This window comes from Mixophyes fleayi, chromosome 3, assembly GCF_038048845.1.
Source record: "Mixophyes fleayi isolate aMixFle1 chromosome 3, aMixFle1.hap1, whole genome shotgun sequence".
Taxonomy (NCBI): domain Eukaryota; kingdom Metazoa; phylum Chordata; class Amphibia; order Anura; family Limnodynastidae; genus Mixophyes; species Mixophyes fleayi.
In genome coordinates this window covers 263,864,302-263,878,911 of record NC_134404.1, presented here as the reverse complement: position 1 = coordinate 263,878,911, position 14,610 = coordinate 263,864,302, and the positions used below count along the sequence as shown (strand labels likewise).

General features: G+C 39.9%; 1 protein-coding gene across 2 annotated transcripts in view; it reads right to left on the bottom strand.

Annotated features, from left to right (window-relative positions):
- SMYD3 (SET and MYND domain containing 3) overlaps positions 1 to 14,610 on the bottom strand; it is a 636,859-nt gene that overhangs the window by 2,953 nt on the left and 619,296 nt on the right. Inside the window, exon 11 of one of the 2 annotated variants that reach the window (XM_075203549.1) lies at positions 13,209 to 13,317. The exons of the other annotated variant lie outside the window; for it this stretch is intronic. Within the exon in view, the coding sequence (XP_075059650.1) occupies positions 13,209 to 13,317 (109 nt within the window). The remainder of the gene's footprint in view (positions 1 to 13,208; positions 13,318 to 14,610) is intronic. 2 annotated transcript variants of the gene reach the window in all.

The following is a 14,610-nucleotide window of genomic DNA, read 5'->3' as shown; positions in this document are numbered from 1 at the left end:
ATTTAAAATTTTAAGCAGAGCATCGTAATGATTTACCCATGGTTGCCAACACTGGAAAAAGATGTTGCTGAGTAGGAGTTTTGGTTTTCCCAAAGTTTGCTGCCTCAGTGATTTTAGAACTTTTGTCAGATGTTGCTATGATTGGTGGTCAGTTTAACGATACTGACACAATGTGGTCACGCCTTTTTCGGTGCCGCCGCGCAGGCCCACCTCGGTTTCTTTTCTGCTGGGACTGAGGTGGGCCTGTGGACTTTAAATGCCAGGGCTGATTTTTAGTCCCAATCCGGCCCTGTATCTGATTCATTGTAGAGCATAGAGCAGAAGGGCTGGGGTCATTCCAGAACATAGCCTGGGGTATTTCCAGAATTTAGCCATGTGGCGGCACCGAGTATGTGGTGGATTAAGTGCTTGGGTAAGCTGGGGTTCGGTAGTGGGAGGATTTGTATTCCAGGAAGTTAGGGACTGTAACACCAGTTACCGTTTCAATTAGGGCTTTGTCCTCAGACCAGAAAGTAGTAATTTTGGGACAACTGCTTCTGCTGCACTTGACGTTAACAGAATTAACTATCAAAATTTACCCCTTAGCAAGTGTAAAAGCATAGACTCCCACTAACCGATCTACCTTTTCTTTTCATCATTCCTTAAGATAGCTTCTCATCTCAAACATTGTGATGGAATTAAGATCAAGGGCTAGATTTACTAAGCTGCGGGTTTGAAAAAGTGGGGATGTTGCCTATAGCAACCAATCAGATTCTAGCTTTCATTTATTTAGTACCTTCTACAAAATGACAGCTGGAATCTGATTGGTTGCTATAGTCAACATCCCCACTTTTTAAAACCCACAGCTTAGTAAATCTAGCCCCAAGATTCTCTTGTGTTTAGTTAAAAACCAATAGTGCCAATCAACACAATCAATATACTGAAGCAACTCAATAGTATTCAATGATAAACTGGTTGTATGAAGTTGCAGATACTCAGATGTAAGCTTGTCAGCCATAAGCCGGATCAACACACAAGCAGGTAGTCAGACTTAAGCAGGGTACAAAAAGCAGTTAATCAGGAAAAAGCTGAGTAAGAACAGCTTGTCAGGAGTAAGCCAGGTCATGCACAGCAGCAGAGAATACAACAGGAATAGGTTCAGTGTAAGCAAAATGCTCAAGCAAAAGCTTAGTTAGGAAGTGCCTATTTATAGGTTCAAACAGGAAACAGGAACCAATATGGATTCTTGGTTAAGGGTATGTTCATGAGCAAGTAGTGGCTTCTAGTGGCCGGAGGTGCAAATGTCAGATAATATTCCTAAAATTAAGGGACATAAAGATAGGTAAGGTTGAAATCAAACTAATTGCATTTGCAGATGATATGTTACTGATGACATTGAATCCATAATAAAGCAAACGGACAACATAATCTAGAAACAGTGCAAATACAGATTTGTTTCATTACTTTGATAAAATTTCCAGGTTTAAAATATCTTATGATTAATTTAAATGACTGGCTATATATTCATTAGCTGTAGGAAGGTGATATATTGCCCTTTCACTTAAGTGTTTGATGAATTCCCTGGCATATTTGTATGACACTCTGTTGACTGTTCCTTTCAGACTCACTAACATCTCTCCAATTATTGATTCTGCACTACAAGAACTGTCTTCTTGGAAGCACTTCAGCCTCACATTAGCAGGCAAATGCCCCTATTAAAATACAGTAATAACCTTCCCGAAACTGTTCTTTACATTACAAACGGCACCCCTGCTGATGAAATCCTCCTTAATAAACAATTGTGCCTTTATATGGTGACCTGGCCACAAACCTCTTAATAGCAATTTAAATTTCAACTGTTGAAATTTTTAGGTGGCGTGAACTCTCCAAATGTTGTGTTTAGAGGCTACACTCTTATGCAATAGATTGGACGGGGGAGGAATGAACATTTTTTATCAAAACTTGCTTAGTGGCAAGTGGGTATTAAAAATAGGTTTAAAGATATTACATTTAAACTATAAACAGTATATAAAAGAAAGGACTACTTTGTTCACGACCAAGTTTGCTTCTAAAAGCCATTGCTATATTGATATATGTAGAATGCTATTGTAAGAGGTTGTCGGGTATAACTATTTTTTCCTTACTGATGGGATATTGATTGTACGTAAATTTACAGATGACCTTGTTTAATAACCTTGAATAAAAATGTTCATGCAATGCCATTTGATCATAGAGGATCAAAGCATATTTGAATGGTATTCTATATCTTCTTGGTAAGCTTATTCACATTACTTAACATAATCAGAATGTATTATAATGGTGTTTTTGTTTTAGAAAGTGTATTCCATCCTTTTATTTTTTACATAAATTTTTTTCCTTTCATATATTCCAGTTATGTGAAGCCTCAATCAGACCACACAGAAGTCTCAGAAGTTTGGTGTGACCTAGGAAACCAAAATATGCATAAAATACAGTATTTTCACATTGTAATAGAGCCCGCATGCCATCCACATATCTCATGCATCAAGATTAGAAAGAATGTAAAAATTATTGAAAATAAACAATCCTTTGTGAATACAAGTGAAAGAAAAAAAAAAAGCCAATTTGTCTTTTGTCCATACTAAAATGAATGTGGCTGGCTAAGTCACAAAAGCACATAAAAGTATGCAGATTGAATACTACAATGCTGGATCGTGATAACTATTTGCTATAACTGCACTATACACATATGGTATAGAACAGAACACAGCTCTTTGGTACTTTGTATTTCATCCCAGGCTGATTAAAATTAATGAGTGCCGGTGTGACTCACACAGCAAATGACTTTGCGCATTTTTCTGCATAATGAGAACATGCAGTGGAGTGTGGGGCACAGGGTCTGTTACAGGAAAACGGAATTGTGAACTAATTGAGACATTGGTGCTTTCATACTCTATTAATGAGAGCTCATGTTAGCTATTGCCCTTGGTTTGTGAGGCATGTTTAGAGGAATTCAAGACATTTGAATATTTTAAGAACAAATAACTGTGTTATGGTCATTGTGAACAGATTTCAGCACAATTGCTATATCAGATTTTAGTATGTTTGTATATTGATTAGCTTGCCATAATCATAATTACTTATGGCAGGTTGCAAGGATAACACTCTACCCGGTAGGAGTTTAATTTTTTTAAATTATTTATATGGGTATCACACCCTGGACTACTGAACCTTGTATGGGCTTTTTTTTTTCCTGAATTGTTATACCAATATTGTTTCACGTTTAATTAGTTGATTTTGTATGAAACTACTGAAATTATCATAATCACTTATCTATAAGACTCCACAAAATTTTGTACATGTTGAGTTAAGTTGAGTTAGATATCAGAAAGGCAGTTGGACATATAGGGGCCAATTCAATACTGGAGAGAAAAAACGCAGCGTTAGCAGTTTTACCGTTAATACGGTAAAACTGCGCATAATTACCCTTAATACAGTAATTTCAACGGTGGATTTTTACTCACGGCTCCCTGAGCTGCGAGATGAAATCCAGGCTAAAATTACCGTATTAACGGTAATATTGTTAAAGCCGCGATATTCGCGACAGAGTTAAATCGGCCCCATAGGAGGGAATTCAATTCTCCCTGAATTACCGCAGCGTTAAATCTATTACCGAAATTACGGTAAATTCAACCCAGCTTTCTGCTCAGGTAGCTGTGAGCAAAAAGTCGGCGTTGAATCTACCGTAATAACACTATTTAAGCGCACTATTACCGTACTAACGGTAATAGTGCTCAGACCAATTGCATTCCACCCATAGGATGACAGAGAAGAGGAGAAGTCAGAATTTAAGTTGAAAGAGGTGACAGGGGTTAAAAGACTGGGTGGATATTAGAGTACTTAAGTAGCTTACTAGTAATTAAAAGAGCACTGTTGTAAGATGAAATCATAGTGGAGGAAGTCAGCCTTGGAGAGATATTTCCTCAAGTGTAGCTCAGCAGTGTGGGAGGTAGTGGGACTGGTTGGTGTACCATGGTTAAGATTAGGATTGTTATATAAGTGAGTGAAGGACAGGGTAGTTACAGGAGAGAGGTGTAGTTTGAGGATGACAATTGGATTGGGCTGAGGGATTGGGCTGAGGTGCTGCTTTTAGTGTGTTGATTTTGGTCCTGGGGCAGGGTAAGGTGATGCTGAAGGAAAGAAGGTTATGTTCAAGGAACGCGAAGGCCAAGTTGGATAAACTATATCTAGAGCAGAAACAGGAGAAGACAAGTTAAAGTGAGTGGATCGGATATGTAGACCATTGGGAGGGACCAACGGGGAGAGTAAGCAAAAGAAGTTTGAGCAGAAGATACAGTAGGGTTGTCAATGGAAATGTTTACATCACTTCACTAGTATGGAATTATGAAAGTCAAAGGATAGGAAATAGGTGAGCCAGGCAGCAAAGTCATAAAGGAATTGGGAAACTGGACCTGGGGGAGAATAACACAAAGATGGAGTGGAGGGAATAGACAACTGGTATCAGGGGCAAATACAGGATTTATAGAGGTGGGTTTCCATACCATGTCGCAAGAGTCAAATAAAGCCCAGTGCTGTTTGCACTTCTGTTAGGTGCACGTAACTCCCTCTTCACAAACAGAGCAATGTGAAGCAGGACATACACCCTGACTGTCCCGACACTTGGCACAAAGTCCAGACTGAGTAAGACAGTCATCCAAAATAGTTCTTTCAGCTTTTACTACTTGCTGCTGCTTGTGTTCTAAGCTCAGTTGCTGCTGGTCTGGAATCTGGAATATTGGGGCCCTCTTTGAGCCTAGAGTGAACAAATTAGGCTTTCCTCCCCCAACCAGCCCCAATGTTAAATCAATAGCATCCACGTTAAATAAATAAACCTATTTCACACCAAACAGCCTCAAAATTATCAGTTCTCATGTAATAAATAGCCCTCCTCCCCATATTAAGCCCCACCATTATTGAAGAACCCCCAAACCATCCCAGCATTACATTAATAGTCCCATCACCCCACCTTAAGATAATATGCACAACCATGGCCCCACTACTAAATTAAATAGCCCCCAACATCATTCCACCAATAAATCAATGACTTTCATCCACTGTTAAATTATTAGCTCCCACCCTCACCTCACCATTAAATTTATAGCCCATACAACCACAAACATTACATTATGTTACAAATGTACAATAATTATTAAAAACAATATTAATAATTAAGCTATTTATTTTTCATGTATTGTCATGCATTTGAAAAATATGACATCCAGGTGCAAATCAAGTGTACAGGCAGCATATTATGGAAACCCTTTTGTATTTTATTCTTATTCCCTAAAACACAATGTGTTCTTTATAGGGACTATTTTATACTTTATATGGAATATTTTGTATTCAATAATGACAATAGAAATGTTAACACCAGGAGCTCAGATTTAATTTATCACCAAAGCAAATATAGGGCTAGTCAATACTACTGGCAATTCATATCCAGTGCTTTATGACTCACATCAGGTTCCACATGAAATCCATACTATGAAATAGCCATTGGGAAACCTTTATTAACACATAAAACTGAATGGACTGCAATTACATGTGACCACTGCTGAGTGCAAGTCAGGGGCTGGCTGGGCTGGAAGGCGGGGGGGGGGGGGTGCATCTGCCGCCTAATGGGGTACCTTGGTGCAAGTGTAGGATCAGTGGGGACAAGTGAACAAAAACAAATGAAGAGAGAAATTGATTCAAATGCAGCTTATGGTACATGAAATAATAGTAAAGTATAACACTATAAGCCCTCCCCCCAACTTTACTTCTTCTATCCAGTGCTGTATGTTGACTCTCCTGACTTTCTACACGTGGAAAGGTGCATATATCATGTAGTGCATACCCCACCAGTGACATGCTGTCAGCGGAAGAGAGAAGAAGGCAGGCATACATAGAGAGGAAGGGAAGGGAATAACGGTTGATGTGCAGCTGCATGCAGTAATGTGGCTGGGCACGGGGGAGGGACCACCACAAAGAAGCAAACCATGTATCTACCTCCCCATTCCCAGGCAACTGTAAACCTACCCCCCAAGGTGTGTGGACTTCAAAAGAAAAGTCTGGGTGTGACTCAGAAGCATGCAGAAAATAGGATACCTACTCAGCCCCATTATCTGTCTACAGGTCCGATAGAGTAGCTGTGGGAAAATTCCCCCCATAATATACAGCTGTAGGGGATGTAGTGTAAGAAAAAGTAAGGTAGGCAGGGGGTTTGAGGGCTCTAAAATGAATAGAATGTGGATGGATACGAGTTTGCTACAAACAAATCTTGTATTTCAGACTATACAGAAAAAGTAGAGGGAGGGTAGAAGAAAGATATGGATATGGTTGGAGGGATTAGAAATATTAGATGGATAGGAAGTTTTGGGGTAGACCAAAGAGCATAAGTAGATAATGGGGATTGCACAGGGACTAAGTTGGGTGTGATGTTGCCAGCAGTCATTAGAAGGAGCAGAACGATAAATAGAAAATTAGAGAATTATTATTGAATGTAAGCTTTTATTTCCCTTGTGTATGGGTCAAAGGGCATAGGTTTAGCTGACACCAGACTAGTGGTCCACAGATCCATACTACAGCATTATTTACAAGAACAGATCTGCAAGGAATTTATCATAAGGAAACTCATTGTAGTTGGTGCTCACCTTGTGCTCTTCTAGTTGCATAACTTATATGTATGGCTGCAAAGTTAATGCCTTTAAAGATAGGGATAGTAATGTGTTAAGGAAATATTATTTTATCTTACCTGGCTCTATCAATGGCTATGTTTCCCCGTTAAACAGCTCTGCTCTTAAAATAGCAGAGTGGTAGGTTAAAAATGTGAATTACATCTTCACGTTTTATCTCACTTAAATAAAGACATATTCTCATTTACCTTCAAAGAATAATTCCTATCGTTGAGTGGAAACAAAGCACAGCATTTTAGGTAAGATTTTTCTGTTTCATCAGAAGGATCAATCATTTAACATACAACACCTGTGATTATTTAAACAAAGTCTTAGGCTAGGTATACACTGAAGAATTTTCCAACCGATGTGTTATCTACAACGATTTTACTAATAACTGAAGGTACAATCGCTTGGGCGATTCATGTATACACGCTGACAGGATTTACCTTCAGATCTGTGCTCTTCATCTGGTTCTCTAGTCATTTAGAGAATGACAGCACAATTGTCACACGCCGGGCGTTCGGTTTCTATAACCGAAGCCTGACACACTTACCTGCTCTTCGCTGACCGCCGCGCTCTGTTCGGCATCTTCTTTTCAGGTTTGCGCATGTGCAGGCTCGATCCCCTTCTGCCTCTCACCTATTGGCTGCTCAACACGAGGTACCAACTTCCTCCGCTTCTACTTTAAGAGTTCCTCCGCCCTCTAAGTTTGACGGGGACCCCAAAGCTTGTAGGGCTTCCTCAACCAGTGTTCAATTCAATTCGAGTTGCAGCCACAAAACTTTCTCACCCAAAGGGCCAAAGTTGGCTACTTGATTTCTTTGCTCTCTGGTCAGGTCCTAGCCTGGGCTTCTCACCTTTGGGAGCGTGACGGCCCACTCCTTACTGACAGCACTGCTTTTATTGCAGCTTTCTGGAAAATCTTCGACGAGCCTGGCCGAGTTACATCCGCAGCATCCAGCATCCTCAGACTCCGCCAGGGTCCTCGATCAGTGGCTCAGTATGTCATCAACTTTCGCACCTTATCATCAGAGTTGCGTTGTAACAACGATGCCTTAGTGGCTACATTCTGGCAAGAACTCTCTGACAAAATCAAAGTTGCTTTGGCCTCTCAGGAATTGCCCACTACCTTGGATGCTCTTATTTCCTTATGTAATAGCGTGGACCTTCAGTTCCGCGAAAGGGCTACTGAGAGTGACAACTGCCGTCGTCCCATGCTTTATCTCGCGCCTTTCTCCCAGATCCCAATTCTGAGGAAAATACCTTGTCGCCCCATTCTGGACCCCAAATGTCTCCTCCACTCTGACTAGTACTCCCTTACCTCCGCCTGGGAAGACTTTTGTTCCACCTGGCCTCCGTAAAAAAACTTCTGACGTGGTTCCATTCCACTTGCTTCGCTGGTCATACCGGTATTCGTAAAACTACAGAATTAGTCTCTATGTATGCTCCTTGGTATTCAGTTGAACTTGTCATCTTTCTATCATCCACAATCCAACGGACAGGCCGAGCGTGTCAATCAAAACTTGGAGAACTTTCTCAGGATGTTCTCTTCTGCAAATCAGGATGACTGGGTAGAACTCCTACCATGGGCCGAGTCGAGTTTGTACGCAACAATGCCTTCCACGAGTCCAGGGCAGGATCTAGCCTTACTGATGCTTTATTATAAGGTATAACGAATTATATGACCCTACTAATGTGGATGAGACTATAGGTGTTAAACATAACATCATATAAGCGAGGTACATTGTGGCTCATATTGTGGGTGTTGAAACTTTTTATCAAACGGTTACCAAGACTAGGACAGCTTTGGGCTGAATAGGTCTCATGAATAGAGATACTTCTAGCTATAGTGACCCTGTCTATATGGATGGAATAAAATATATATACTCAATATAGCACTTCTGAGCCTGGTACACAGCGATATAATCGTTACTGCCAGAGATTATATCCTATTAAACGGAGGTTATCTTATTGTGGATTATGAAGGGCTGAAGATATCTGACATATATCCCTATAATATCTATTCCCTAACAATAAGGGAATAATTCTGTATATACTATCATAACTCTGTTAGTGATAACTTATATATCCCCCGTTTAAAATTTACACAGTCCTTTATTTTTACCTGTGTACAGACAGCTACATCAATATTTTCCCACTTATCATAGATTATCGATTGGAGAATTTTAGAGCTGTCTCATAACACTGCGAGGCTTGGCGGTGTTTTCTGCCATTTTAAAATTTATATTTTTGTTTATTCATTATATTTTTGTTTTATTTCGCTAATGGTGCTACAGGCACTAATTAGGGACTCATTACTATTTTAATAAAATTAATAAAATGTAAGTTTTAAGTTATTCAATAATCATTGAGTGCCCCTACGTTACATGATTTTCCTCTCTGTGCTTGTCAATTTATGAATTAATAACACATGTGTAGGGTGCACCAACTCAGTCACTAGATAATCATATTATATGCGTGACAATAGACTGAGTGTATGAATTCTTTTTGTTTTGTATACATATAGGGCATTTATATTGCCATGCTGATGTCTATCAGGCCTATTTAAGGCCTGATTGGGTGTGGCTTAAAAACCAGCCCTTTCTTATATGCAAGCCCCTATACCTAGGAGGTTAGTGGATCTGATTTTAACTACATTTTAATGGTGTTTGAAGTATTTAGGTCAGTGGAGGACCTGCATGCAATGAGGCACCCTTGAGGCTGGGATGAAGGCTTAAATGTTTTAATCAAAATATGAACCAATGTCTCATGGTTTCATTTTGCTAGATACACACAGATATGCAGTGTTTAGGACAAGCACTGACAGTTGTCTTTTTTGTTTTGTTGTAAAACAGCCTAACTGGTAGTCAAAATTGTAAAGTGTATGGATGCCGTTATAGTGGGGACTAAAGAGGTTTTTGGTTCTATATATGTAGCTCTCAAGGATACTATGCAAGCTTTACTCAGAAATAAATTCACATATTTGTGGTAATTGCAAAAGCAAATTGTTTTTAAAGTTTATGCCATCTTCCTAATGCATTGCAGCATCTAAAAGTAATTGAAAAAGGTTTTTACACTTCCCTATTAAATATCTGTGAGAAAGTGAAGCCATTACTGAATTAAATTACCCAGAATACCCTTCTGCTTAAGTAAAGCATGGTTGAGCACTGCTTTGGACATATATGATCTGTGAGATTTTCACACATTTTCTTTTCCTTTTCCAATTAAATTAACTGGACATTTTTTGTTGTAGCAAATAAAAATAACTTCTGGCTCTTTTTTGTATTACAGATGTTACAAGTTATTACCAGCAACAGAGATATGATAGTAATGGCATCTGGGACATTTAAAGGATGCTGATCCTGCAAAGGATGAATTCTACAAAGTGCTGAAGGGCAGAATTTTATCATATTCCTTGTGCAATTATATGTGAAACAGTGACTTACAGCTACTCAGCTTTATCTTCATAAAGAGCATTGTTTGGTATTTTATTATTAATAAATTGCCCATGTCAAAAAGTATTGAATAAGTATAACTAAGTGACTTCTTCTTATTTTTTTTCTTAATGCAAAAATGTTGTGACTTCTTTGTTGTGACCTAGCACACATTTCCAATAATTGTACAGTGTATGAACATTTTTTGGCTGTGGGCACTTCTTCTTTTTTATTTTTTATTTATGTAATTTATTGGAAAATAAATAAAAGATCAAATAAAAAATATCTAAATAATTATATGGGTAAAGTAAGACAAAAATACCATTTTATAGATCACAAGAGTTGCTAGATTTTTTTTATACATCACTAAACTATGAAGTTTTATTATTTTAGGAGTGATGGATAGAAGTATCCTGCATACCAAAAATTGAAAACAACCTTATCTGTTCAACACAAATGTCAACTCTATTTTTAAAAGGTTGTACTTGCGGGCCTTAAAGCTCCAATCACTGTATGTAATGGACATGACTGTGACACACTTTAAAAACTGACAGCAGGGCCATAGCCAGATCTAGGGAGGACATAGAGTGCAAGTGCCCCAGGTCCCCTCTCTCAAGGGGTGCCAGCAGGAAACTGTATGGTTCCTGGTGGCTGGCCTCTTCTCCGGTGAGGCCACGGATTGCAGCATCCCTCCCTTCCCCAATGTGTCTCTGCCTCCTCCTATCTCCATCACCGACACATCTCACATGGGACAGGCTGCAAGAGAGGTAGACAGAAGAGTCTGCCTCTCCAACACAGCACAGATGGAAAAAGGTATGGAGAATGGGGATCTTAATATAATGTGGGCAATTAAATGAACAGTGGGCTGGAGGCTAATTATTCATTAGTGGGTGATATTAATTTATCTATGGGGTGATGGTGGGGCAATTTAACTTAATAGTGGGAATTGTTAATTTAAAGTGGGGTGATGGGACATTAATATAATGTTGGGCTAGTTGGAGAGAAATAGGTTGATTTATCAAATGTGAATACCGTATATACTCGAGTATAAGTCGACCCGAATATAAGCCGAGGCACCTAATTTTACCACAAAAAACTGGGAAAACTTATTGACTCGAGTATAAGCCTAGGGTGGGAAATGCAGCAGCTACTGGTAAATTTCATTGTATTTTGTAACGAGGGTGTAGAGTTGTATGTGGACATATGCAATAGATCCCTCCGGACAAGTTTCTAGAATATACAATCATCAAACATAGGAGGAAATAATAGTGTAGTATGTCCAACAAAGATGATTGTCAATCAAGCTTCCAAATAACTCCCGTGCGTGAATAATCTACGGAACACCCGTGTCTTCACTCTGTGTAGAAACCCCATAGGGTATATGCTTACTAAAACGTACATGACAAAACGCCCTTAGCAGGAATGGTAGATGTAGATTCAACTCCCGCCATCATATGGACATTTCCCACTCAAGAAGAAAAGATAAAAAGAGATCTAGCGCATTATCTTTTTAATAAAATATACAAGAGCCGGCAAACATGGGATTCATACCAGATATCAGCGTAAGTAAAGCAAGGTAAGCGTAGACAACCAATCTCCTCCTCACCATAGCCTGTCACGTCTGCACTCGTTAGAATCCTCAGTCCCGGTCTCAAGATGAAAATAATTGTGTGCAATGATGTATTTTTCAGGGGGCGTGGTATTGACTGGAGCCAGGCTGCCCCCCTCTCTCCCTGAATGTCTGTAAGGCTGTCTGTGTAGTTCCGCAGTGGAACGCATGTGCGTTCCACAGACAGGAAGCTCGGCACTTGCATTGCAAGTGCCGAGCTTCCTGTCTGTGGAACGCACATGCGTTCCACTGCGGAACTAACAGCAAGCACCAAACTCTTGTGAGTTGATTTTTTTTTACACCAAACTCTTCTCAGTTAATATTTTCCTTCTCTTTCTCTTCAGCCCTTAAGCGGGCTGAAGCTATGGAGGCAGGCACCACCCTCCTTACGGCCGTGCATTGTGATCTTGAAGCATCACTCGAGTATAAGCCGAGGGGGAGCTTTTTCAGCACAAAAAATGTGCTGAAAAACTCGGCTTATACTCGAGTATATACGGTACTATTCATTTCATTTAATAGCTGGGGCTGGCTGCAGGGAGGGAGGCCTAATTATAAAATGTGGGTGCTATTGATTTAACGACCAGGCTGGGTAGGGCTTTCTAAATTTTGTGAACCAGTTTTTTATTCAAATAGGGCACCAATATTCCAGGATCTAGACAAGCCACAACTGTACTTAAGACACCAACAGCTGCAGGTGGTGAAAGCTGCAAGAACAGGTAAGTGAGAGCAGAACAGTCTATCAAGTGTCCTAAATCTGGTGGGACAGTCCCAAATTTAGGTGACTGTCCTGCTTAGTGAGGATTTGGTCCAATGGCAAGGACAGAAGGGAGGTATGTTCCATTTCACACTGTATTGCTCATGAAGGGAAAGCTACGTGCACCTAACAGTAGTGCACAGTATTGCCTGTGCAGATGTCTAAAATAATAGCCATAATAGACCATAGGGGTGCCCTGTATTACTCCAACTCTGAGCAGGGCATTTGGTTAGAGAATGTGATTGGATGGAGTCAATCATGCGAAACATTCTCTTGCTCCTAAACAGCTATGTTCAGAACCCAGTTTCCAGGATTTCAAGACTGTCACAGCTTATTGCATTAAAAAGATTGATTGGCAGTTAAATATCCCCAAACACAGAGGAGTGCAAGACTCGACTCAGCAGCCTTTAGGAACATTTTAAAGGGAAAAATGTAGGTGGCCCAGTGACCCACCCCAAGGCTGCACACTATGGGACAGGCCCGGAGGGGTAGATGCCCCTCAGCCCAGCCTGCCCCTGCCCATACAGCACTAAGATTCATTTTGTAGCCTACTAAAATCTATCACTTGAAATGGCATCTAGGAGGTATGCATTATCTTCAAAAATAAAAATGTTATTAGCAATAAAAAATATTGTTATTTTAGCTGGGATACAATTGACTCTCAGACAAATTACAAACAGAGAAACGATTAATGGCAATCAAAGAGGAAGAAAAGAAGTCTAACATTAAATACTAACCTGCTTAAGTGTTTCCATAGCTTGGGGAAACATGCCTAAGTGAAGCTGTAACTTGCCCACTTTCATCTTTTGGACTGCCTGTACTGGATGGTAGTTTGAATAGTACATGCTAAAAAAAAAAGAAGAAGTTTTTGTTTGGTCAACAATCATATTGCATGCACATGGTACTTAGATATAAGTAGAGTTTTGCAATGTCATAATATATGATGCTTGTTTTAAAAAATGAAAGGTTTAAACAAAAAGTTAAGAATAATCTATATCTATCTGTAATTATGCAAATTTCCCAAAGAAGCCATATACTCATGGAACTATATCATTTCAGCACATGAGAGAATTGGTGAGATCATACCAAGTATCAATTACATTTCGGAGTCCATCTTAGCCCGTTTTTCAAGCTGCATGAGTGTTGGGACTGATCCCAAACTCCAGGGCATAAACAAGTTGCAAACCAGTGCCACCTAGCCTGCAAGCATCACAATAAAGAGGATTTGTAGATGCACGTCAAGCAATGCCACGGGCAATTAAAGCAATCATTATGTTCTCATGATTAAATTAAGCCAAAAATGAGGCTAAACCATGCAGTATTTTAACATAAAAATAGAAAAAATAATTTTATTGTCAGGTAAAAAGCAGTATGAGTAGTATCTAGTAGTAGTAGTATGAGTAGGACTTTGATGTGACGTTTAGATGTTTGTACAGGGCATCTCTAAAATGCACCTCTCTGAATACCTAAGCACACTTCTTGGTTGCGGAGAGTATGCTTGCACACTGAAGTATGGTGATTGGACCATAAAAGTGTACTAGTAGAAAGCGTTTTGACACTTATAGCCTATGCTAGGCTACACTAGTTAGCGTATACTCTCTGGGCCCGAGTCATTAATGAGAGCAAAGCATAAAAAGGGAGTAACTTTCACCTGGGCAAGACCATACATTGGAGGGGGAGGTAAATGTAAAATGTGGGGACCGATTCATAGTTGGGACATGTCCAGGGGCAAATGCAGGATTTGTAGAGAGGGGTTTCCCACGCCACAGTGCCAGTGGGTGTGAACAACATGCATGGGGGTGTGGCTATCATTTTAAAAAGTGCTTTGCTGCTCTCCAACTCTTCCTATCCTCATCATATACACAGCCAATACTGTGTGCACTACTGTTAGGTACACGCAGCTCTCCCTTTTCGAGCAGAGCCGTGTGAAGCGGGACATACCTCCCAACTGTGCTACAGTCAGGATAAAGTCCTGGCCGAGTGTGTCAGTACCAAAAATTGGGACTGATCCAACAGAATCAGGACAGTTGGCAGACTATCCTGCTGTCTACTACATGTTCTTGCTGTTTTCACTACTTATTGCTGCTTGTCCGGATCCTGGAATGTTGGGTTCCGGTTTGGAAAAAGGACAGGTATATT